Raw genomic sequence first — 27,668 nt, 5'->3', positions numbered from 1 at the left:
TAAGTACGTGCTCAAATTTTTTGAACAGTTTCAACATACATATATACAATTACGAGGATTAATCTTCAAATGTTGCAATGGTTACATTGGCCTTCAGGTACAAGAAAACAAATCATAACCATGAATTCTCTCTTTCCGGTGCATTTATTATTAGTAAAATTCACAAGACTTGGTCGTTTTACAAAGTTGCTTTGTGTGTACTGTCATAAAATTTCAACAATGGTGTGTTGTCTCCCATCGTAGTTCCAGCCATCAAGACTAACTCTAGGAGTAACACCCTGAGGAACCTCAAAAGATATATTAACAAGCATGCTCTCTCCTGGGACCAGTGAAAAGTAGTTATCTGAGTAATGGACGGGAAGAATTCTCGCGTCTTCACCCTCTTTATATTCCGTCTTTGAAGCATGAACAGAGAGATGAAGAAAGAAAGCAACACCTACATCATTCCCATTTATTTCAGAAACCTTCAAACCATCGCTTTTCCCAGCAAAACAACTATGTATCCTCTTGAAGAAACCAGTTTCGTGTTCTTTTCCAGTCCCACGTGCACTACCTGTTGAAATTGAACTGTACTCTATGGTTGGATATTTGGAGTCTGGAGGGCTTTTAGATGTGTTCGTCACATGCACTTGAATATTATATGCGGACTCATCAACCGAAACCTTTGAGGTTATCTTAAGAGGTATTTTCCTCTCTCTATATGGCTCCAATAACTTGTAATCTCCACCAGAAAGATGCAACCAATAAAAGTTTCTAGATATAATTCTATGATCTGACATGTTATACAGTTTGAGAAGAAGAAAGTAGACTGGTTTTGGATTTGTTGACTTTGGATACCGCATCTCAACAATAGATGCAACCTCTTTTGGCAGCGCAGAGAGATTTTCATGAACTTTGTAGTATGGACATGTACCTTCCAGATCCCACACTGAAGCTTCAATTGCTACATTAGACAATTCTTCTGATGTAGTATTAACAACCTGTTTTGAGAAGGAAGATAAAATGATGAAAAACCATTATGAACTATTCCTGTTTTCTACATAACTGGACTAAATAATAAATTGCAATATAAATTGTGAATTATGCAATTGACCAGTTTGTTACACTAGTAAATTTTTTAACTTGTTATTTCGGTTTCGGAACCATATCTCGAATATGTATAATTATCATAATGGTAAATTTTGTTTTAGTATTGGTAAAATAACAAGTCTCATTTCATCATGAACTCATAAAACTAGGAACTATAGTTACGCATTTACCTCTATAAAATATGTAGCTAGATTAAGCTGAACATGAATGGGTTCTGCAGCACAGCGACAACCATAGAAACCTGCTGTTTGGTCAAGTAGATGATCATAAAATTGACCTCTCAGACCAGTCCAAGGATTTTGTGACTTCCATATCAATACACCTGTATATTTACTCCACATACGAGATGTCCATCCCTCCAGAAGTGCTCTATATTGTATGTAGTTAACAAGTTGTGCCTGAGTAAATTATGGCTTAAAATCTAAACGACAACATTAACTTGAGAACGGAGAAAATAAGATGATGAAAAATGTATCACTAATGGCAACCAGGATGAAGGTTTCACTTACTTTCAAACAAAAATCATCAAGATCTTTGACAGTACTACCATATAGCTGAATCTGATCATGAACCTTATTTGGTTTTGAATAAGGAATGTATTTATGGTATTCCCATATGGGATTTGGAACTTCTTCTACATAACCATCTGGAAGTTTCTTAAACACAGGTATCTGCCATCCTTCTGACGGCATTGTTGCTCTTATGGTTGATGCAACTGGCATTCCCACAGAACCAACCTCTGGATTGAATCCATAATTATAAAAGGAATCCTTGAAGAAGTCTTCAGGATTTTGAATTTCATAAGGACCATCAGTGAAGTTCCCCATCCCATCAGCAAACCCATCCCACATTGAACCCTGGATGTAAATGCGTGTACCGTCGAGGTATTGGCTAGGATCCTTCGGGCTAGGATCCCTCAACACCGGCAACAAGTCTCCTACAGATTTGGTGTTTTCAACTACACTTTCAAAATTAGGATGAAGCCTCAGATCAATTTTCAGAGCAGCATTTATATCATCTGGCGGAGTTTGTTCATTTCCACCCACCCACAGCGCAAGACTAGGATGGTTTCTTAGAAGTTTGACTGTGTCTCTTGCACAAAACAAGAAAAGGTCATGGTCCAGAGGACCTTGTGGATTAGATACTGGGACTCCACGTCCATCAACATCCCCTGTAATCCAGAACTCTTGCCATACCTACAAAATTTGAAACAATAAAATGGTTATGTTTCAAAACCCATACTACTACTAATGTAATATAAATCAAAGAACCAAAAAATTGAATTAGACCAAGGGCTATCTGGTTAAGCTATATAAGCATCTAAACTAGGTAAATAAACTGTGACCAGTCAAAAACACTTTTCAGAAGGAAAAAAAAAGGACATTAAATATTTGTTTGTACACAGGGTATGGAACCATTCAATTAAAATGACCCTCTAGAAACAACAAACAACAATAATAAAAACAACCAAGTCATGTACCACTAGGTGAGAATGATGTTACAACTTACAAGTCACTGTCATGTTAAATTAGAAGATAGATTTTTGCTTCTCTTAATGGTCTGTGGAATAATTTATATGGTCTCACTCTACCTGTGTTAGACTTTACTGCATCTGGTCAACCCTCCTCCTAGTCAGAACTTCTGCAGGTATTCTTTTTACATATCTTTCAAACTACATAAGGTGAGATTCTATATCTTTTCTATAGTGGCCACTATTGAAAATTTCTCGCCAATGTATTCTTAATTCTATCAATTCTGTGCGAGTGTGACCACTTAGTCACTTACCCATTTTAAAATTCTCATCTCTGCAAGGTTGAGTTTATTTTCTTGTTAGCTCTTCATTATAAAACATTCAATTCCATGTTAAGCATTACAATTTACAACTTTTGTAGTAGTATGGTAAAGTTTCTCTTTAAGTTTGAGTGGTAATTTTCTATCACAAATTATACCCAAAGTATTTATCTATGACATGAGGCTTATGGAGTTATGGTTAACATCTTCCTATCTCTCCGTTATTTTGTATAGTTGCCTCAGGTACTTTAAATGCAAGTTTTGTTGTATTCTATAATCTGAAATTTTCACCTTTGACCTATGAATGCGACTTTTGCTAAATTTGCATTTCATACACTCTGCTTTACTCTTGCATCAACAGATATTTTGTATTTCTAACTTGTTTCTATAGTTCTAACTTCTAACTTTGCATTTATTCATTTCTAACATGTGTCTTTTGCTGAATTTGCATTTCATAAACTCTTCTTTACTCCTGCTTCAACAGAATTTTTGTACTTCTAACTTTATTCTCTAGTTACAACTTTTCATTTACTTCTCTCAATTTTTCAAGTAAAAGTATGTTATCCACACATGGCACGTCCTGTGGGATCATCTCTTGAATATGTTCAGTAAGCGCAGTTTGAACCTAGATAAAAAGATGAGAAAACGACCCTCAAGAAATCTTAAACAAAAGAATAGGGTTTAATAAAAGAAGATAAGAAGCAAAACCCTACTTTTCCCAACATTAGAGTCCAAAAATTAAGCAGTAAACAAATAATATTGAATAGTGAGGATGAACAGCATCAACCTGCTTTTGATCGTGATGATTAAGTTAATACAAAAACTGCTATTCGTACACAAGTCCTTAGAATGGATAAGAAGGCGAGCAAACCATATATGCATACGGCAAAGTAGTATTAATCTAACAAATTCATTAATAATATAACAAAAGGAAAAAATACTAACAGTTAGTAATGAAATATAGAGACTGAAGCTTACCAGAAGGCCGTAATAATCACAATAATGATAAAACTCTGGTCTTTCTGTCAGTCCACCACCCCAGCATCTTATCATGTTAAAATTCATATCTGCATGAAACTTGATATCTGTATTATACCTCTTCTTCGAAAGCCGCAGTAACCCATCAGACAATATCCAGTTACTCCCACGAATAAAAACTGGTTCCCCATTGACTTTAAATAGCCTATAAATAAGATACATGCAAGAAAACATATGTGGAAACAGTTTAAAGATTGAATTAATTTTATTTAAGTAAAAGGTAGACAAACCATGAAGAAATGTGAGTAATTGCCATACCTTCCGCCAGTAGCAACATCAATGTTGCTCTCAATTTTGCGGAATCCAAAGAGATGGCTCCATGAATCAGACTCGCCAAATCCTTTAACATCAATGCTAATGACGACATTGTATAGAGATTGCTTTCCCATTCCATTAGGCCACCATAAATCAGGCTTGTAGAAGAAAAGCTGTTAATGCAAACAATTAACACTTGAATAGAACCCTTGAAACATAAACCCTGATATATGCAAATTAACAGAATTAGTAGGAAAGGATGCTAGAAAATAGTATATCCATGATGCTAGAAAAAAGGTTGTCCTTCTGACTACTTGAGCAGCTTTAAACTTTTCTATATGCTGTGTTGCTTTATCGGTCCAGATCTGCATATGCTTATTAAAAAAAAATAGGATTGTCCCCATGATCACTCAGGCTGCTTTAAATATTTTGCCGCCGGCTTTCATACCCAGTAAAGAAGGGCGTTATGTATAACTTACAGGTGATGAATTTAAATATAATTTTTAACATACCTGTTAGAACTGGCATGACATAATTTAAAATATAGCTGAATAATGATTCTTTTATTTATAAGTTACAAGGAACAATACCAAAAAACATACAGTAGTGAGCTAAGAAAAGAGAGCTAAAAGAGATAGTCTACTATTACTAGACAATTCTTATCCAACAAATTTGAGAGTCTTGGTCTCTCAATTTCAAAAATTGGAGAGTTTGGTCTCTCCCTTCTAATATAAATTCCCAAAATAAATGCTTACTGACTTTTCCTTCTATTTCCTATTTATTCAATAATAATCTCAGAGTAGTCAATAGCGGCCAATAGCGGCGCTATCCTACAATAGCGGAATGGAGGCTGACTGCTATGAGAAGAGCCTAAGCAGTGCAAAACACTATAACAGCCGCTATAGGGTAAATAGCGGGATAGTGTAGCAGAGTGGTTCCCAGTCCAGGGCAGTTCCCGGCCCAGAGCGATTTCTGGCCCGTTATCCTTTTCGCCTCTAAAAAACAGAAATTACCCCTTAAATTTACAATGTTTTTTAAGGGTAATTTTGAGTTTTTCATTAAATTTGAGTTGAGACTCAACTTTAACCTTCCTTCATAGTTGTTTATGCACTTCAAAATTCATGTGTGCATTGACTTATGAATATTTTATGAGTTGAATTATTTGTTTAATTTTACATGAAGTATATGTTTATAATTATTATATGTAATTTGTCCAAAAAATTATCAAACAGAGCGGTCATCCCGCTATCCCACTTTTGGGGTCGGCCACTCCGAGCCGCTATCCGGGAATGACTACTTTGAATAGTCTAATGCATAACTGCTGTCTATTATAATTATTAAGAAGTGTGGTTAGGCCTAACTCAACCCTACAAAACCGGTTGGTAGAGTGAGGATTGCCCCCACTTATAAAGTCATGTTCAGGCCATATATTGTCCGATGTGGGACTCTTAACACACCCCCTCACGCCCAGGATTGGACATCTGGAGCGTGGAAATAAATGGTGGGTGGCCCGATAGCGGAAACCATAGTAGGTGGCCCACCGGATCTTAAACGAAGCTCTGATACCATGTTAAGAAGTGTGGTTGGGCCTAACTCGACCCTACAAAACCGGTTGGTAGAGTGAGGGCTGCCCCCACTTATAAACTCATGTTCAGGTCATATATTGTCCGATGTGGGACTCTTAACAATAATAATTGTTGCCTAATAACATAATAACTAGCGCTTTCAAAAAGGCTGGCTCAGTCCAGTCTGTTGTAGCCTTAAGGGCCCAGCTGCATAAATGGGCCAGCTTGGACCGTCCCTCTTGTTATTGGGATGCACATTATTGAGAACAACCCGTCACGGCATCACCTATGGGCTATGTGGGCTAATGGATAAGCCCAGCCCGCTTTCCCTTTTTGGTTTATTCACTCATTTCATTTTTTTATGCCATTTTGATATATTAGTTTCTTACAGTAATATATTTGGTGAGATATGATTGAATGCAAGTGTCTTTTTTATTGCATTAGCACTGAATATCAAGTAAGCTCAAGTTATATTCCTTCAACTGAACCAAATTAACAATTTATACTTTATAAACTTTAATATTTTAAAAAAAAAAAAATCACTAAATGTATCTTTTTTTTATTAAGTTTACATATTTAAACATATTTTTATTAATAATTTTAAATTAGATGATAATTTAGGAAGTTTTTACTAATACTATTTTTCCAAAAAATCATATGGAGATGTTGATTGTAGGTTGGCCCGAATCCCATGGACAAAACCCGGCCTGATCCAAATTTTTATATGGACTGGACCAAAAAGGTCCTTTATTATCGGGCTTTCTTTTTACAACCCAACCCATGCTAAATGTATGGGCTAATGGGCCGGCCCATCAGACGCAGCCCACTTCGACAGCTTTAATAATAACAATACTAATAAGAGGTCTATCGATATCTTTGTCCAATTTCCCATCATACCTGAATTTTGTTCATTAGATAAGTAAATTAATATAAGTCCTTTATTATTTAGGGAATTTTGAATATGAAAATGATCATCAGTAAATTAAAGGCTGTCCGATTACATTACAAGCACAACACATATGACAGTTAACTCCAAAAATTACAATCGCGTTGAACTAGAGCTATCTAAAAGTTAAACAGGTCTATACAGCACAAAGACACAACACGTGCCACATAGCCAAGTATGTTGAAAAGCTGTCAAAGAGTCTTTCTCAAGACTCGAGAATAGGGTGAAAGTTTTGATAAGTTTTCCTCAAATTGCCAACTTCGTAGATCAAGATTATTTGAATTATTGATTAAGTTCTTTGAATGAGTTGAAGGTTTATAGACACAGATAAAACCTTATCATAAGCACAGTGAACATTGTTACTGACCTCAGGAAATGTATATTGCACCCGTGATTCTGCCGGAATTGAGAGGCTTTGAGTTTGAAGATGCTCTACCAAGCAAATGTTATCCTCAAGTTCCATTGTAACTTGGATAGTCAAAGAGCACTCTGCGCTCCAAGAGCTCCTGTTTTCCAATTCAGTGGTTGCATGTAAATATGATCTCTCATAATTGTCAAAGAATGACGAAACCAAGTGGGGATCAATTATTTTTACAGGCTGCATGAAATACAGACACCATAATCATCATCCGACCAAGCAACAGCCAGAAGCACCAGCATATATAGAAAGGGAAAACAAACCAATTTTAGAGTAGAGAATGTGTAAACGGTTTTATGGAATGTATGGACTGCATTAAAGCTAAAATTGACATAGTAATTCTGATGTCTATCTCATACCCCTGCAATATTCTGGTTTGGTCTTCCAGACATTTTAGTGACTTTGCAAAGCAATTTTCATAAGCCAATACATACGCTTGGATTTGGAGTTCAACAATATTCAACCATGAATCACAAAAGGACTAGGACCGATAATGCATTAAACAAAGGGGATGAGAGAGAGAAATGAAAGGATTGGATGATTTGTCTAGTGGAAAATCCTAATGTTAAAGAATAAACAATAATATTAGCCATTGGAATGAACTAAATTAACAAATACAACTCACCCCAGTAACAGATATAGAAACCTCATCCCATATTCCAGTATTCCTATCTCTGCAATCAAATTTAACATTTGCATTAGGTGTATATACACTTTGCTTTGCATGGCCTCTCAATAATTCCTATTCTCTTAAAATTTCAAACAGCCAACAAGTAACACCCAAAATGCCCCCTAGTTTTCGTTATATATATCTGGCATTGCCTAAAAATAAATAATTATAAATAGAAAAAAGAAAGGCATTAACACATTACAAGTAACAGCAATGTCACCTTATAGGAGTCATCCAGTCCCAACCTTCAATATACTGTGTGGTTACATCCTTCCCTATCTACAAAACAACAAAATTAACTGAATTAGATATTCCACATGCATACCTCCTTTTCCTCTCTCACACTTATCGTTCCCTCGACTCTTGATTAAGTTCAGTCTCTTGAAACACCAGAACAGATGCTTAAACCTTTCACGAAAGGTATGTAAGTAAAAATGATAAAATTCAGGGATCAGATGTACTAATTTAATTACCAACCTCGTGATCACCACCTTGCCCCCCTTCAGGAGGAATCGTCCCAGGATGATCTGGAGGATGAACAAGAACAGCAAGCAGGTTATTACCATCAGGATGAAGAATATCAGTGACATCAATAGAGTGCCTTCGAAACATTCCTTTCGGAAGAACAGTTTTGTGGCCATTTAAATACACATCAGCAGAGTAATTAATTCCTCGAAAATTCAAATCACAGTACTGATTAGTAGTTGACTGCAAAAACATAATGTAATTACTCATTAGTAATGCCTATCTTCATCCATCATAAATAAGATCATCAAACTAGAAACAAGTGTTGTCATGGAAAAATAGCAGTTTATTCAAACTTCCCTATGCTATGGTGCTACAGCGCCACTATTTGACATTAGTATTTACACTTTTACTACGTAGCATATGGCATACAGCAGAACGATAGCAATTTGTTCAAATTCTGTTACTTTATAGCATTACTATAGTGCAACTATAGCGGCTATTTGACAACTCGACTAGAAACCACACTTTCTATATTAAAAAATACAAGACCCTAATTTGGATATTAATATGAAGGTTTTAAATAATGGTCGTGGTGGCATTGCGGTCGCATAAAGGCTTTCGCGATTTCGGCCAATACGGGTGTTGTGGCGCTGATTGCGGTTGTCGCGGTGTGAATTAACCACAATTTGTTCAACGGTGAGTAACAGTATCGGTATCAGCATCTTCCAATACCGTTTTGGCGGACTATATTTTAAAACCTTGACTAATATTAGGTATGTGAGAAACTATGTAGCACCGACGCCTCTAAAAAAAATGTGTGTCGTGTCTGTGTCAGTGTTCGGGATGTCCGTGCTTCATAGGTGAGAAACAATAAAATTGATTGAATATAAGGCAAACATAGAAAGTTAAATGTAAACACGAAACTATGAGAAATGAATAGATGTATAACAATGTAGGGAAGAAGAAAACGCACAAGGTTGCAGTGAAAGGTTGTGAAAAACCAGAAAGTGTAAAAGTCTCTTCCGGAATCAGCAATATCTATGATAGTTTCATTTTGAAGTCCATAGAAAGGATCCGGAACGATCTTGTTCTTCACCAAGGTAGCTAGAACGCTGTGAAGTAAAATCAATGAGAGTGAGTACGCATGACTGAGAAGAAAGAAAAATAGAGAATAAATAAGGAGTGAAAGTAGTAGAAGATTACGTTCCGGGAACGACGGCTTCGATCCATGGAGAAATGGGGGAAGTGGGAGGGTGAGTAGTGGTGAGCTGAGTGCCGGTGAATTGGACCTCGGTCGACCTGGCTGCTAACCAACCACCGTCAAGTATGGTTTTCCGGTGTTTCTCCTCCGCCATGAATAACCCTAAATCGAAGTCAGTGAATGATACCGGCGGTGGTTATATCGGTAAACATTAAACAGTAAACAAGTTAAACAGTGTAGTTGATCTCTATGTAATTCTACAATCCTTTGGGGGCGCATCTATAATATAAGAAAGTTAGCTTCTCTGGATAATATAATACTACCATTTTAACCTTTGTTCTTTTTCGGCCACATCGTCAATTTAGTGGCAATTTTTGTCTTTGATTCACTTTATCCCAATTCAAACACAACGACTATTTACATTGGAATTTATCAATTATTCTGTTGTTATTTATTTTGAAAAAATATATATACATCCATTCCTTTTAAATGTCAATTTTTTTGAAAATAAATTTATTTTTTTAATTATCATTTGCAAAATTCAATATAATATTAATTAATTATATTTTAATTAATTATTACCGAGAAAGAAAAAGTAAAATAAATATAATAAATAATTAAGGATGTTATAGATAAAAGAAAAATTATTATTTAAAAAATAATAATAATAATTAATTTCTTGATATGGGTAAAAAGTCAAAAAAACAATTCTTAAAAAAGAACGGAGAGAGTAACATTTCATTTAACTCTGTCTTTTGGCCAAATAATTACTTAAATTGGTATTAAGAATCCAACCAAAACAATTTTTTATACTGCATAATATTTTATCATTTCCAATGAATTACTATTCATTTTCCGTTTTTTATATTATCCATTTTGTCCTTATGTCACTCTTGCTCTTCTTCAAAGGTATTACTGGTTTCATCTCTCTCTTCATTTTCTTCATCGATTCATCTCTCCTTCTACCACCAAACTCTAACGTTGAAACTCCTACTCATTTTTCTGCATTTCGACATCAATATGACAAGACCGTTTGAGTTGGTGAAAGACATTAACGATAGTAAAGAATTATGGAAGATTGTTGTTAGAATTCATCACAAATGAATTGTGGTCTCAAAGAATAAAGAGCACTTCCAGATGATTGTGGTTGATAAAGAGGTCTGTTTTTTAAAACAGTCTTCACCACTCGGTGTCAAAGGTTAAGTTTTTCATATTTTTAACATCTTTTTGGTTTTCAAGAGTTTTCCATCTATCATGTTTGTGTGTTTCTGATTTTAAAAAAATAATCATCCTTTGGAGTTATTATTATATTGTTATATGTAAAAGGTTATGGTTTAAATAAATTTGTCATGTCTTCTTTCATAAAATAACTATCATCCTTTGAGGGTTTGATATTCATAACATAACATAACATACGATGTTGATACCACAATGATGTATTGATACCACTTATTCTTTTAACTCACCTACCATTCTTTGGAGTTTTTTTATGTGATATCTAAAATGTTATGGTTAAAATTTGTATATGATGTCTTATATCAAGATTCCTATTAAAAATGATATGTAGCTCTTCAATGGATGTTTGGTTTGAATTCCTAAACCCATTTTTCATAACTCCAGGTTATACATACATGTGTTTCTTTGCCACTAACTAATACAAATTTACTACATACTTTTTCTTTCATGGGTCTGATATTCATATCAAAGTTTCAACTATGTTTAAACAATCATTTGATTCCATGTTAGCTATCAATAACACTTATACAATTGCAAATCTTCAAGTGTTGTTGAATGAAATATTGTTCAAGCCTTCTGGCCACAAATTTCTCTTGGTCTTCACTAGTGACACTTCTGTATATGACAAAAACAAATATGATTTACCTCCTAAAATCCTGAAGTTCACATCTTTTGCTGATATTATATTTGGAAAATAGAAAAGGGATGTTTTAATAGGTTTGCGCAGAGATGTCTATTTTTTTAAATTATTTTGTATTTAATTTCATTCAGTAAATCAGCCAGTGTTATAACATAGTTTTTGTTTCTTCCATTATTTTCTCATATGTTATTGGAATGGTTGTCGATATTGGTTATACTTAAATACAAATTGGGAGCAAAAAATAGCAGATAAATTTGGTTTTGAAGGATTTAGGATGTGTCCATAACAAACATGCACCATTATAATTTGATTTTCTCTGTCATGTTATTTTAACTTTTTTTATTTTCTTGATTTGTATGTATGTAGTAACAACAGTATACATTGTATCATGTGGGAGAGTTACGCATTGAAATTCCATGAATATATTAAACATGGGGAAAATTTCTCTTTACCAACAATTATCCTTTTGCAATTCGCCAAAGTCAAAGAGGAAGGTCAAAAGTCTATCATAATATATAACTTTGTCTTACCATGTTTCCGCTTTTTGGTGCACCACATTTGATTAGTCTTTTAACTATCATGTAGGAAAGTATCCATTATGTGTTTCAAACACATTTGATGTAACTAAGTTGCACATCAATGATGAATTACATGAGATTACAAATTTTCTAAATATACTCCATTCCTGCAAATGTTATACTTTCTATTTAACTCAATTTACATATCTTTTACATTTCCTTCATCATACTTATCTTTTTATTATTCTTTTGACTTAGGATCCCAAAAATGTCTTCCATCGAAGGTTCAAGTCAAACGTTGACTTCACTATCACAAAACTGGTCTCAAACTTTTGGAAGTTCTCAGCTTAGCCCTTATGACAAATTCATGTATAAGGCCATAGTTCTTCATATCAGTAAGATTATAAAAATTAAAGATGTAAGAACTATTAGTCTTATCTCATTTTTCTTACCATTCATTTGTATGTCATGAGAATAACCTTGGAATCCTTAATTTTCTATTGTATTTCCCTACAACTCACTTAATATGGTACAGTAGCAAAAATGGACAAACTCAAAGCGTTACACGAGGTTGGTATTACCAGACATGTCATGAATGTCCAAGGGTTTCTAAGGGACATCAACCACCTTATATATGTGGTGTTGTGCACAATACGGAGACTGAAATTTATAGGTCAAACTTTAATTTCATTATAACATTTTCCTTTACTTCAATTCCTTATTATATAAAACTACTCTTCTTGTCTCAATAGGTATAAAATTCTAATTGAAGTTGTAAGTGATGGATGACGTGCTACCTTTGTTCTTGGGACCGTAAGTCTTCACAACTCTTGAAACTTTAAGTTGCTCAAATGTGTAGCAACATGATTGAGGTTGGTTTATATGTTTTTATCTTAAGATGTACATTTTCATGGTCTAAACCGATTATATTGTAAATACTAATATTTTTGTTACTCAATTGTAAATAGGCTGGAGTGACTGACCCCCTAGAATATCCTTTAGCACTCGATGCTTTAGTGGGTGTGACCATGACATTTAAGGTCAAGTGGCAACCAACATGGGAGAATGCATTTTTTGTCTCTATCTATCAAGATCAAACTGTCATCACACATATATTGAGTCCATGGGTTCAAGAATTGATATTATTTTTCCATATTTTATTTCTTTTTAACCTATCTACTTCTTCCATTTAAACTTACTTATTTTATTTTCTTGGACATTAGACACTGTCTCGACCTTCTACGGCAAAGGACATTATGCAGGTGTTTGTTTCTTTCATCTCTACTTTTCCTTGCCTGCATGTATATAGCAGCTGAGTATAATATTTTTAGGTTTTTGTTTTATTCCTTTGTAGATAAATGAAAGTGTTGATAAAGCTTTAGCAATTGAAGACTGGGATGTAATTGCTGTAATTTATTTAAAACAATTTCATCTAATTACTGTTATGTATTCATTCTATAACAAAGGTGAATATGTTATGGTATATATAACTTTAGCTTGTATCATTCAATTTCATAAACAACACAAATAAAATCCTAACGAAAAGACAACCTAGAAGTCTTATTATGAAATCAAAGAGAATCCTACAACAAAGAGGGATTAGGTTATGAACCAAAAAATAATAGAAAGAACTTTGAGAACATATGAAAAACCAAGACTGCTATCGCACCTCGAAAAAAATGAGAACACGACTTAGCGAAGCGCAATCGCACGCTCGCGAGATGGACTAAACATAGTCTCCACCGAATGTTATTTATTCCTAAAAGGAAAAGGTGAAATATCGATAAAACCTAAGAAAGAACGACAATGATATTGGTCATCGCAACCAAATTAGGGTTCGGGAGTCGACTACGCAAGAGGAATGTATTTGCACCCGTCACGTTCATTGTACTCAATTGGAACCATTAGGTTGGTTATACGCGTTAGTGTTAGCTAAGAAATGTTAGACTTCTTAAGTTATTAAGAGGGAAATAAAGAATAGGATCAAAAGAAAAGATTTTTTTTTGGAGTTTTGCAACGAATGAGGACTAAACCAAACAAAAGTAGTGAGGCAGCCCCGTAATCCATTGAACAACCATATTCTATGGAGCCCAATCCACTTCCCAAGGATTCATATTATTCATTGATGCTTGTCGTGACTATATATAAAATATAGTCTATCGGGTACTTGACTGCAAGTGCACAGTCCAATCGCTTTAGTTTTAAAAGATATCAATCCCACAGGGACCTGTGGTCAAACTAGTGTTACTAACGTCACTATGTTTAGCTAAGGGAATGATTAGTAGAAGTTCGGGTGCAGAATATTAAATCTAGGGGAAATTTAGTTTTAAGAAAGAATTGATGGAAGGAATCAGTATGCAACGCATTAATTGTCAGGGATTCGATAAGTCACTGGTGAATAGTTTAAATGCCAAATATCTCTCAGTAGAAAATATTTATTTAAAAAGCTTTATCTCACACTCTCGTGATTGTTGATTCGGCCTATAGCTTTAAGTCAGAATGTACGCTCTCGCTGTCCCATTTGAAGTTAAAATTACTTTTTGAAAATAAATAAGTTCCAATTGCTTTTAAAGTGCTCTCGTTGTTTTTAAACTCAATGCCTAATTTTTACTATCCAACTCGAGCCTCACGCTCTCGCGATTGTTGGTTCTCACCTTAGTTAATTTCCCACTCTCGTGGCAAAATCGTATTAAATAGCTTCTCACGCTTTTGTGATAAAGTTAATTAAATTTAAATTAAAAACCTCAGCCTAAAAGATTATTTGAGAAAAAGAGTTTTCACCGATTATTATTAAATCCCATCTAATTAAATTGCTACATACCAATACCGGTAATTTAGCCAGACATGTTAAATAAAGCAAACACAAAGCATAAACAGATTAACATTGCGGCAAACATAATTATAATAATAACTGGGCAATAATAATAATGATTTAATAAAAACCTGGCAATTGAAGTAACAGAGTATGGCGAATCTTAGAGTACTTGAGCAGTCCTCCACAAGTCGGTAGGAGTCTGCTTCTTCAATACAAATTGCTTATAAAATTAAATAAAGTGTAGTAGTTCCCTGGTGTAGGAAACTACTACTATGGCTAACTGAAAAATAGAAAGGAAAGGAGAAAAGGAAATTCTAAAAAGAATGGTAAATGAACTAAGGCCACGGAAACAAAGTTGCTGAAAAGAAAATACTAAAAAGCTAAAAAGCTGTAAAAAATCAATTGCAAAGCGTATGTGTAGATGTCGGCGTCTTCAATTTTTCCAACTTTGTTCCTTTATATATTGCTCCTTTAGGTCTTGGCGGTTGAGAAATTTAAGAAGGACTGGTTTGAATGAGGAATCCGGGGGAGTCATGTTGTTGGAGAGATTTTAGGCACGTTTGGGTGCCTGTGATTGACTATTTCAAAGCGTAGATTCTGGCTACGTGACACTCATCATGGGCCTGTGACGGTCGTCACAGGCTGGGTGGTGACGGTCGTCATGAGCCTGTGACGGTCGTCACATCAACAATTTCTCCATTCTGGTTTTCTACTTTTTCCTGTGCTTTTTCATCTGTTTCTTCTTCTTTTTCTTCCTTTTCTTCATTTTGCTCATTAATGCTTGGAGATTTAAATACCTGCAAAAACAACTCGAATACTTGCGGAATAATCAGAATATTAATTAAAATGGTATGATCTTTGAGTGTAAATCAAGGCAAATATCTGATGTATTTTCGCGTTATCAAACTCCCCTGAACTTGAATCTTTGTTTGTCCTCAAGCAAATACAATTTGAAAACAAAGTTAAACGTGAACACATTACCCATTCGTACGTGGTTGTCAGGTGGATTGTTAAGATGGCCGATATTCAAGTAAAACACCAAAGATACTGTGACAACACGAGCATTAAGCTTTAGCGTAGATCTCTCCTTTGCACAAGCCAGTTCGAATCATGCTATTATAGCTCAACCTAGTGTCTTTGTTCCTATTTCACCCGGTTTCATTCTAGCGCAATCACATTAAGCCCTTTGCCTCCGCACGCACTTAGTGAAGTAGCCGGTTAGTGACTTTGATCCTTTTCTTAGCACGGGGGTCTGGTACACTAGTGTGGTACCCCTTTTTATATCCCCTTTTTGAAGGTTATGGGGGATCGAGCCGTAGTTCGCCTTACCGAGTCCAGTACGAGGTACCTCTGGACCAACCAACTGGGGTTTCTGTTCCTTCTTTTTGTGTATCTTTGCAACCTTTTGTATGGTTCGTTTATTAATTTCTTGATAGCAACAACATGAAGGAGTTTCTTAATTTGTAGGCATCAAACACTTATATTCATCGGCTCTCCACGTGGTTTTCGCTTGAGACGGTGCTGACTGCTAGTATAAACTACTAGGGGTTAATCTAGAACAGAGACTTAAGGTGTCGGTATAATGGTTATTCAAACTGATCTCGTAGAAGTGAAGAATCTAGGGTGTCGGAATGATATTAATCTTGTTAGATCTTTCTCAGTTTTCCTAACAAAACCTCTGCAAGACAACCTATATACTCGTAGGGTATGCATTTAATCTTAAGGAAAAAAAATTATTATGCCAAAATATGTATAAATGATTGATAAGGACAAACAATTTGGTTGAAAATACTAACAATAGAAACAAGTAGAGGAGTGATAAGGATTTCCTCCCACATTTAATCAATGCATTATCCTCAATGCGATAATATACAGAATAAAAAGAAAGAAACAAAAAGCACTACTCGTCGTTACGCTACCGGCTTCTGCGTGCTTTGGATCTTGCTCTTGCGCGCTCACCTCTTCCTCGCTGGGTAGGATCCAACCCTACATGCTAAGTGTACTCCTGGATAGCACCTACGCGATATGTGAGGGCATTCATCTGGTCTAAAAGCTCCGCCATCCCCTGATCATGCTAGTTAGCATAATCGTGCTGATCCCGCTGTATTTGCTGGATCGCTTGCATCATTTTCGTTTGGCGTTCTTCCATTCTTTGGTTGTGTCGCAGCATCTCGGTGTAGATGTTTTCCATGGTGACGGGTCCTTGCTTGCTCCTTCGCTGTCCTCGGGAAGATGTCTCTGCAGCGTGCTCCTGAGGTGGTTGAGGCATGCCTCGGTCAAGCTCCTCTTCATCTGCTTCATTACCAGGATTTCCTTCATTTGCCTTGGGGGCATCCAAATCGAAAATCCAATTCGCCATATCTCTCGGATCTGTGCAGTTCCTGTTTGGCATGATGATGCTTCGAACTACCTTGTTTCTGACAACAGGATGGTACTTCCCGTCGTCTCTTGCTTTGATCAGGTGTGAAGCACGGCAGTAGTCGATGTTGAGGAATTCTGCTGGCAAAGCTGGCAAGTTGGCTAGCCTATCTCCCAGATTCAAGCCTAGTGCTATGGAGGTGATGATTCCCCCAAAATAAAACACCTAGCTACCTTTCATGCACGCAGCCTGGATGTTGGCTAGTAGGAAGGGAGTGACATTGAACGCAATTGGGGTAAACACACAGTGAAGAAGGAAAAGTTCCTTGGAGTTTACCTTATGATTGCTGACTCTTCCAAAAACTGTGTGCCCTAGGACTCGGTGGAAGTATCTGATGGCTGGGTTGTGAATATATGTTGCATTAAGTGTATCCCAGCTTGTGGCGTTCATGTTGGTGAGGCCATGCCAAACTTGAAATGCTACCTCTGACCATCCGTCAGGGATACAACAGTGAATTCCTTCTCCATGTCGGAAACCAAGCATTAGCGCTATATGGGTTTGATTTAGGGAATACTCGGTGTTGAACATTCTAAATGTGGCAACTCCAGTGAGATACTGAGTTGCGCCAGGGGGTGTTATATAGGAGTAGGAACTCAGAAATTCCAGGGTCAGGGCTTCGTAGGTTGGCTGTGGTGTGGTACACAGTTGCGTCAAGTTGGCGTTTGTTAGCATCCACTCCACGCCCTCCAAAAGTTCTAGCTCCGTCATGCATTCAATATCAACATACCTCGTAACTTGAACGGAGCGTTGGTAGAACTTGAGGTAGTTGTCTCTTTGGCGCTCGCCGGCTTCTCCATTTCTGAATATGATGGTTAAGAGGTCGGAAGTAGCTCTTTCTTGACGGTCCATTGATAAGGTTTATGAAACTTTTGGTGTTGGTGGGTGGGATGGTTGTGAGTTACACGCTTGAAAAAAGGTATAAAAAAATTGAATAATGGAGAGCAGAATGGTATGAGTGTGGTGATTGATGAGGAAGAAGAGAGGAAGAGCGCCTGCATTTATAGGCGAGCTCTCTTGAATTCGTGACGGTCGTCACAGGGGTGTGATGGTCGTCACGTGCAACGGGTGCGTAACGATCGTCTGCAACGGTCAGATGCTCGTAACGATCATTTACATGCCGTGTGACGATCGTGGCAGATCCATGACGGTTGTCACGTCTGTCAGATGGGCGTCACACTATATGTGACGGTCGTCACACGCTGATTTTCAATTTTTTTCATCACAGGTTGCAGTAGTTTTAATTTAAGTAGCATATGATAATAGTATAATATGATAACTAAGCAATTGAATTTAAAGGCATAAATGAGTAAATAAATAAATAGATACAGAAGCATAAATAAATAAATAGCAATTGAATTAATAGATTGAAATTTAATGTAACATAGGAAAAAAATAATAACGAAACAAAGCAAAAGTAATAAAAATAAATGAACAAAAGTAATAAAATAAATGTGCTCCCTCCCCACACAAAACAAAGCAGTGTCCTCATTGCTTAGTGCGAGTCGGAGAAATCAGTGGTCAGTAGTATTAGCCACGGTTTTGTCCCAATGCAGCTACAACCTGGTTCAGGTGATGAAACTGCTCGACGGCTATATCCATCAGGCCTAAGACATCAAAGCGTATGATCTTTATCTCGTCTTTCACAGTTGTGATGTCAGCTTGGAAATCATTCAGACGAGTAAGAAGCATGGCAAGATTATCAACATATGATGGAGGAACCGGTTCATCAATGTTATAATATTTGGGAGGTGTTTCAGGGTCAGATTCGTCCATATGGATAAGGTCATTGACATACTCATATTTAGGCGGTGTCTCGGGAGGTGAAGGTGGATCAATCGGGTGTTCATCTAAGTCATAAAGCCAGTTATTACGGTTGTGAACACTCGTTCTCTCATGGTTAGGCAAGGTAAATAGTCGGACCACTTCGTTATTGATTAGATAATTAAAAGTATCCAGCCCAAGGTTTCCTATGATTCTACGGTTAAAGCACAATTCGATATCCATGGGTCGGATGTTTCCAAATGGTATATGCTTGTAAAATGGGCGTCTAGGTCCGATGGCGTCTGCTATCATGGTTACTAGGCCATCTATTATTATTGGGGTACAATTGTTCTTAGCGAGGTGAACAAATCTCTCCATCATGAATGTCACGATATTGACATGTCGGCCTTGATCGACACATAGCAAGATGAAAAGTTCATCGTGGGATACTATGGTGTTGTTCTCTTCCTTACCAAACAGGGTGTGGGCTAGTATTTTATAGAAGTAGCGGATAGTAGGGTTATGGATCATTTATGAGTGCATCTCATTCGGGTTAGGGTTGGATTCTCTAGTTAAGCTACCCCAAAAGTCATCTAGGTCGATGTCATTGATTAGTTCCTCTTGGCGGGTAGTAAAAACGAAAGGGCCACTAGGAAATCCTAGGAGGTCAGCGAGGTCTCTGCGACTATAGGTGAAGTCCATGCTAAATAGCCTAAAGGATATCAACCCTTTGTTAAGTCCGTAACCATGCTCGGGGTTGTAAACTAGGGAGCTAAGGAATTCTAAGGTTAGTTACCTGTAAGTGACAAACCGTCTCTTAATAGCTGCATTCTCCTACCCTAGCTGGTTAAACATAAATAGGATGCTATCTCGGATACCTAACTTATCCATGGTAGGTCCATCATAATAAATCGATAATGTCATATCCTTCCGAGCTAGATAATCATACCGCCTTCTCTGAACTCTGCCTCTGAAAACTGTATCTACTTGTTGCATGATGAAAGTAAGTAACTAACTAGTTAGTAATTTTCCTGTTTATCAATTATCCAATATGTCTAAGTTAGTAACTAGAAGCAACAAGAGTGACTGCAAAGAATCAAGAAGAGGGGAGAAAAGCAAAAAAAATAAAAATAAAGAAGAAAATCTAAGAAGGAAAATAGTTTGTAGCAAAGATAACAAAAAGGGCGGGCTGTCTCCCACTAAGCACTTTGTTTAATGTCGTAAGTTCGACAGTAGCGTCGCGGTGTAATAGGTTTGGGGTTGAGCGGGCAGATCTATAAGTCTGAGACTGTTTGAATAGTCTCTATTTTCAATATTATGATAATGTTTTAATCGTTGCCCGTTTACTATAAAAGGTTCACTATTCCTACCTTTTATTTCTATCGCACCGCTTTTGAGGACTTTGGTGATCTCGAAAGGGCCAGACCACCTAGGTTTAAGTTTTCCTGAAAAAAGTTTAAGTCTTGAATTGAATAGTAGCACTATGTGTAAGACCCCAATTTTGACCCTAAGATCCCTCATGGCATCATAACATTGCATTTGCATAGCCTCAAGGATCATGAGCATCTTGGTTCCCTTTGCCTTTGGGTGGGACTCCTTGTGATTGGTTTGAGATCACCAAGCATGCTTGAATTATACATCATTGTTTCTCTTACTTTTGTTTACTAAAAAAAAAAGAAAAAAAAAACGATAAAAAAAAAGAAATAAATAAATAAAATATAACAAAAAAAAATTTTGGACTTGGGCCTCTCTCATTTGAGCCCACAGGTCCACAAAAACCAGGTTATAAATTCAGAGTTTCAGTGAAACAAAAGGATGTCATTCCTATTACCCTGACAGGAAAAAGAAAGTGAGAGAAGAGCTAACAGAGTTCAGAGCAACCTCTAGAGGCTGAAGGGAACTCATCGGCAAAGAACCAATTCCCTCTCATATAAACCCTCAAATTGCTCTGCAAATCTCACGGGTGCAACTCAATTTCATTCGATCTCTCCAATCAGGTTTGCCCTATATCCATCATCTTTATGCCTTCAATTTGAATTTTCTGAATATATGAGGTATTATGGGTGAATTTGATACCCTTTTGATGCATGTGTTTGACAAGAGGTTTAGGCCTCCTACCCTTGGTTGCTTTTTGTGAGCTTTTTGTGAATTGAAAGAGCATGATTCATGTGGTTACATTTTGATTTGGGGACAACCCTTGATTACCCTATTTTTTATATTTTTTTTTCCTTTAACCTGCTTGTTGAGTTTTTTTGTGAGGGCTCGCATGACTCTTGCAGAGATGGCCTGGTGTTCCACTTTATTTGTGGGATACCACCTGGAGGTTTATTCTGATTACCTGTGCTTAATGGCTTGAGATATTTGTTTGTGACTGCTTATTCCAAAGGATGAGAGCTACTTGGATCATCAATATGATCTCAAGAGGGGAACTCCTAATGTGGTTTTATTTTCTTTTCCCTTATCTCTTGTATGTTTAGGAATTTAACCCTTCTTTTTTTCCCCATTCTAACCCAAGCCAAAACTTTTTGTGCAAACAATAACTTTTGTTTTCAACATTAGAAACCTAAGCCTTATGCTTTTGATTTTCAAAACTTATTTTTCATAACTCTTATTCTGAATTGAACCTTTTAATCCATTTTAACCATATTTTTGTAAATACTTTTAATTGGTAAGTATAACCTATTCAAATACTTTTTGTGGTTTCAATGGCCACCTTCTTAATCAAACCCTTTTTTTATAACCATTAGCTATTAGGTTTGAATTATCCTTGAGGTAGATATAATACTCACCTTTATCCTTAGTGATGGACAATGAGTCTTCCATGCTTATTATAGGGTTAACCCCTCACTAGCATGTTGAAGCTATCCTCACATGGTGGATTTGTGGTTTTAGGTTGAGTTTTCTCCCTTTGATAACAAAAGACCTTAAGGTTTTTGGACCAATCAATTCACCAACTTTTTTTGAATTTTTTTACCCCGAACTACGAGGTTTTGATCCTAATCTTTTTTTAAGATGGTACGTAGGCAATGGGTTCATCCATTCAAACACAAAATGTAAATAAATTTGTATATTCTTTTCTCATCCCTTCAATCATGTTTGCACAAATAAATTTTCACAAAAAAAAACAACAACCTTACAATAAATGTGAAAAGGGCTCCCTAGGAGTACCTAGGATGCTTTGGGTGCCTAACACCTTCCCATTGCATAACCAACCCCCTTACCCAGATCTCTGACATTTTTACTAGTTTTTGATTCGATAAAACTTTTAGGTTCTTGTTCGCTTTCTAACCATTCCTTTGGATAAATAGAAGTGCGGTGGCGACTCGACTTGTATGATTTACCTTGGATTTAGTCAATATCTCTAATGGTAACAAATACCCCGCTACAGAAAAATGGCGACTCCATTGGGGACAAATAATTTGCCTAGTGGGTTTTGCCTACTTTTCATATTTGTTGTATTGTATTGTATATTTTTTTATGACATATTTTTGTGCAATTTGGGATTACTGTATTGTATGTAATGATTGAATTGTTTGAATATTAATTCCTTATATGCTTGGTGATCTTCGTGAGATGAGTTCTATACCCGAACTCGAGTGCACTTAGGATAGGAGAATGGCATAGTCTTGTCGACTTGTGTGGAGTTATTCCTTAGCAAGTTAACTTGCAAGTCCATTCACTTGGTGGAGGTTATGTTGGGATCAATAATGTCACACAAGTAAGTTGTGGTTAGACATTACTTTTCCAATATAGACCTTAGAAGCCAAGGACCTTAGTTTACCAAACCCATCTTGACCTATGCTTAGGATGTAGTGCGAAGGTCGTTCAAGTGTAAGATTTGATACGATTGTTACGCGATACTACACTCATAAGAGTCTCTCTTGAGAATATTTTTGGAATACGAGTAGTCGTTTCTCCGATAATATCCAAAAGATGGGATGATGACTATGGGAACCTCTTGTAGAATATGTTTGGCAGGTTTAAACCTTAGTACACTCCCTTTTGGGTGGTTCTTAACCTAAACTCCATGCTCGTGACTTGCAACAAACCCTTGATTCATGGTTGATCCGTTCATATATCCTTAATATCAATGGAACTTGGGTGTTGATAAGGTGTAAACCATAATCCACCAAAATGGATGGTTGATATTAAGGATAACATGATCCATCCCATGACCTTTGTTTGGAGTGCTTTGCTTGATCCTTGAGTGTGATTGTTGCATTCATGCATTCGTGCACCCATTTGCATTCATATCATCAAAATAATAAGAAAATTTTCAAGGAACTTAAGGGGGTTTATTTGCAAAATTTTCAGACATGGAAAGACAAAGAAGGAATTCAAAGAAGTACAGCTTCAGACAACCAGACTTGAAAGAGTTAAGGAATTTGACATCTTATGTATTAGATCCCTTGGGTTTCAAGGCTCGTTTTGGGAAGCTTCTTCCTCTTCTGACCACTCAGGTGGATGAAGGATTGATGAGTGTATTGGTGCAATTTTATGGTCCCTTGTACCGTTGCTTCACGTTTCCGGATTTCCAGCTTTTGCCTACCCTTGAGGAGTATGCTTATCTTGTGGGTATACCTATTCTGGATCAGGTACCGTTCAGTGGCTTGAAGAGTATTCCTACTTCACAAGAGACAGCAGACATGTTACACATAGATGAATCTCTGATTGGTGCTCATATGACTACCAAAGGTGGAATTCAAGGTCTCCCTTCTGAGTTCCTCATTGCTCAAGCTACTATGTATGGGAAGGCCATGAGTGAGGATGCCTTTGAAGCCATATTTGTACTTCTCATCTATGGATTAGTATTATTCCCCAACATCGACAAGTTTGTGGATGTGAACGCTATTAGGATTTTCTCTACTCTTAATCACGTTCCGACTCTGTTGGGCGATACCTATTTCTCTTTGCATATGAGGAATGCGAAGGCTGGTGGCGCCATTGTGTGTTGTTTGCCTCTGTTGTATAAGTGGTTTATTTCTCACTTACCACAGACGGTCGCCTTCAAGGAGAATAAGGGATGTCTACGGTGGTCCACGAGACTCATGTCTCTCACTAATGATGATATCTCTTGGTATAACCATGTGTATGATGGTGTGCAGATTATTGACTCTTGTGGCGAATTCTCCAATGTACCTCTTCTTGGTACATGTGGTGGGATTAACTATAATCCTGTTTTGGCACGTCGGCAGCTTGGGTTCCCCCTAAAGGATAAACCCAATAACATTCTGTTAGAGGGTGTATTCTTTCAGGGTGGTAAAGATCCCCAAGGCTTAAAAGCTAGGATGGTCCGCGCTTGGCGCAAGATTCATAGGAAAGGAAGGAAAGAGTTGGGTCCTTAGAATTGCATCGCTTTGGAGCCTTACACTGTTTGGGTTAGGAAGAGGCCGTCTGAGTATCTCATGCCTTACGAGTATCCGAGACCTGCACCTATGATTATGGCTGGGCCTTCAATCCTCCCTAATCAAGGAGTAGAGGAGTTGAGAGACGAAGACCATTCACGTGCCTGGATCCGTGAACGTGAAGAGTTGCTTCAGCAGATTAAGGAGAAGGATGCATTGATTGAGTTTCTTGAGCATCAGGTTATTGATGACCCTGATGATGTATGGACTTCTCTACTTCCTCAGTCTTCTAAGTTCTGGAAGAGGAGGTATGATTGACTCGCCAAAGAGAAGGCCGATATGGAGGCAGCCTACGAAAGGAAGGTGAAGAGGCTTCACGCATCTTATCTTCCTGTGTCCCGAGCTTTAGATGATTGTTTCTAGGGATCCATAAGACGATTATTTTCCTTTTCTCTTGTATATGATTGACGACGCTGCACTTCTTTTCCCTGATGTTATTTGATGAGATATTTCCATATGTGATAAAATGCTTAATATTTCCAGGATTTGCAAATAAAACTCTAAAGTTCCTTTGAAATAAAAAACAAATCATATGCACAAGCATTGCATGCATCATATGCATAAGCAGGTTTTGTTTCCGGTCCCTTGCCCCGTGGTCTAACTTTGTGTCCTTCATTTATTTTGAAGACAAGCTGACTTACCGGTACTACACTAGAGCCAACATTTCAAGACTGATGGATCACTTAGAGCAAGAGAACCGTGAGACCATGAGGCAGAGTGGGGTAGTTGTGAAGGCTTTCGATGGGTCTCGCAAAACTGTGATTGGGGAAGTTGATCTCCTAATCAAGATTGGACCAAGTGATTTTCAGATTACCTTCCAGGTTATGGACATTCACCCATCGTATAGTTGTCTCTTAGACAGACCGTAGATTCACGAGGCAGGCGCCGTGACGTCCACTATACACCAGAAATTGAAATTCGTGAAAAACATGAAACTGGTGGTGGTAGGGGGAGAAAGGGCTCTCTTGGTTAGACATTTGTCTTCCTTCTCTTATATAGATGTTGAGGTTGAAGTTGGAACTCCTTTCCAAGTGTTATCTATAGCTGAGCCTACTGAGAAAAGACCTCCTTCATTTGCTTCCTACAAAGATGCAAAGTTGGCTATTGAGCGTGGTGCAACCACTGGTTTAGGAAAAATGATTGAGTTAGAAGACAACGAATCCCGGGCTGGCATAGGTTTTTCTTCTGGTACTTTCAACAAGCAAGGTTTATTCAAGAGTGGAGGTTTTATCCACACTGGTCTAGATGAGGAGGCTACTGCCGTCTTAGAAGAAGATACAAAGGATTCTGGCAATTTCATCATCCCTGGAGGGGTCTGCAACAATTGGGTCGCTGTGGAAATTCCAACAGTTGTCCATAAGTCAACGTAATAATCACTTTGTTTGAAAACCCTTCTCCCATACCAAAAGGAGGAGTGATGACATTGTTGGCGCATAAGTCCAATGATATTTTCATTCAATAAATTCATGTTAAATGTTTGTTTTTCCATTTATTTTCCCTTTTCGCTTTTTGCATGAAATTGGTGATCACATAAAACCCTAAATAAGAATAAAATCAATCTTTTCATCTGCATAATGATTTGCCTTGTTTGAATTCTAAAGCTTTTCATATCCAAAAATCATTATTCAGGTTGATTTCTAAACCCATTGAACATAATGACCCAACACCATCTCCCAATTTTGAATTCCCTGTACTTGAGGCAGAGGAAGATGATGTTGAAGATATTCCTGACGAGATTACCCGTCTACTTGAGCATGAAGAGAACATCATTCAGCCGCATCTTGAGAATCTGGAAACAATCATCTTGGGTCTGAAGATTGTGTGCGAGAGGTAAAGATTAGGGCACTTCTGGAATAATTTGTTAAGAAGGGGTTGATTAAGTTGCTACGAGAATATGTTGACGTCTTTGCCTGGTCATATGAAGACATGCCTGGTCTAGATACTAATATTGTGTAACATTTCCTACCTTTAAAGCCTGAGTGCGTGCCTGTAAAGCAGAAGCTCAGAAGAACTCATCCTGATATGGTAGTGAAGATTAAAGAGGAAGTTCAGAAGCAAATTGATGCGGGGTTTCTGGTGACTTCTATATATCCTCAATGGGTGGCCAATATTGTGCCCGTGCCTAAGAAAGATGGAAAAGTCCGAATGTGTGTGGACTACAGAGACTTGAATAAAGCTAGTCCGAAAGATGATTTCCCTCTACCACATATTGATATGTTGGTAGACAATACATCTAAATTCAAAGTCTTCTCGTTTATGGATGGATTTTCCGGATATAATCAGATTAAAATGGCACCCGAGGATATGGAGAAGACAACATTCATCACACCTTAGGGAACATTCTGTTATCGAGTGATGCCCTTCGGTTTGAAGAACGCCGGAGCCACGTATCAACGAGCTATGACTACCTTGTTCCATGACATGATGCATAAGGAGATTGAGGTGTACGTTGACGATATGATCGCTAAGTCAAGATCGGAGGCTGTACTCCCAGTAGAGGTGGAGATCCCGTCAATGAGGGTCTTGATGGAAGCCAAGTTGACTGATGCTGAATGGGTTCAGAGTCGTTATGACCAGCTGAACTTGATAGAAGAAAAGAGATTGACTGCCATGTGCCACGGTCAGTTATATCAGCAGAGGATGAAGAAAGCTTTTGATAAGAAGGTCAAGCCTCGTGTGTTCCGAGAAGGTGACCTTGTGCTCAAGAAAGTTTTGTCTTTCGCGCCCGATTCCAGGGGCAAGTGGACTCCGAACTATGAGGGTCCGTATGTTGTTAAGAGAGCCTTTTCAGGCGGTGCTTTGATACTTACAATTATGGATGGGGAGGATTTCACTCGTCATGTGAATTCAGATGCAGTCAAGAAATACTTCGCCTAAAAAAAACAAAAAAAAACTGAATAGCTCGCTAAGTTGAAAACCCGAAAGGGCGACTTAGGCAAAAATGAGCGTCTCGGTGGATTGAAAACCCGAAAGGGAGGTCCAGGCAAAAGTTAGAGACACAAAAAATATATAATAATCATATGTGTATCCCGCTAGATTGAGTACCTCATCATGGGGCAATCTAGGCAAAAATTAGGGATTTGGCAAGTAACTGCATCCTGACAAGACTTTGTTCTACAACTGTCGTCCGTCAGAGATTCTTGCTCATTATCAGCCAAAGCTTAAAATACATCGGATTCAGAATTGGTGGAGAAATGGTCATTATGTTCAATGTAGCCCTTTTCCAATATATATCACCAATTTCAAATTTGTAAAGATCTATGGAGTCTTGCCATTCGCAGACTACCATTCTATCAAATAAATTTGAGCCTTTTATCCAATTATTGGCACTCTTATCTGTTTCTATTCAACAAATGTTTTGCATGTTTTGATTAAGAAAATATCATTGTTTTAAACGATCAAAATTTTTTATAATTTGTTTTTAAACAAAGTG

General features: G+C 37.2%; 1 protein-coding gene across 1 annotated transcript; it reads right to left on the bottom strand.

Annotated features, from left to right (window-relative positions):
- Positions 1-115: 115 nt before the first annotated feature.
- Positions 116-9,731, bottom strand: LOC127132353 (mannosylglycoprotein endo-beta-mannosidase). The gene is made up of 11 exons (XM_051061295.1): positions 9,444-9,731; positions 9,214-9,352; positions 8,250-8,480; positions 7,993-8,051; positions 7,728-7,776; positions 7,052-7,282; positions 4,177-4,346; positions 3,859-4,063; positions 1,599-2,285; positions 1,260-1,487; positions 116-980 (listed from the first exon to the last, which is right to left on the bottom strand). The coding sequence occupies exons 1-11, from the start codon at positions 9,593-9,595 to the stop codon at positions 204-206; spliced, it is 2,928 nt and encodes a 975-aa protein (XP_050917252.1). The 5' UTR covers positions 9,596-9,731; the 3' UTR covers positions 116-203.
- Between the last annotated feature and the right edge of the window lie 17,937 nt (positions 9,732-27,668).

The sequence above is a fragment of the Lathyrus oleraceus genome, chromosome 3 (assembly GCF_024323335.1).
Source record: "Lathyrus oleraceus cultivar Zhongwan6 chromosome 3, CAAS_Psat_ZW6_1.0, whole genome shotgun sequence".
NCBI lineage: Eukaryota > Viridiplantae > Streptophyta > Magnoliopsida > Fabales > Fabaceae > Lathyrus > Lathyrus oleraceus.
Note: the sequence above shows the minus strand (reverse complement) of the source record. Positions and strands in the feature narration are given on the sequence as shown.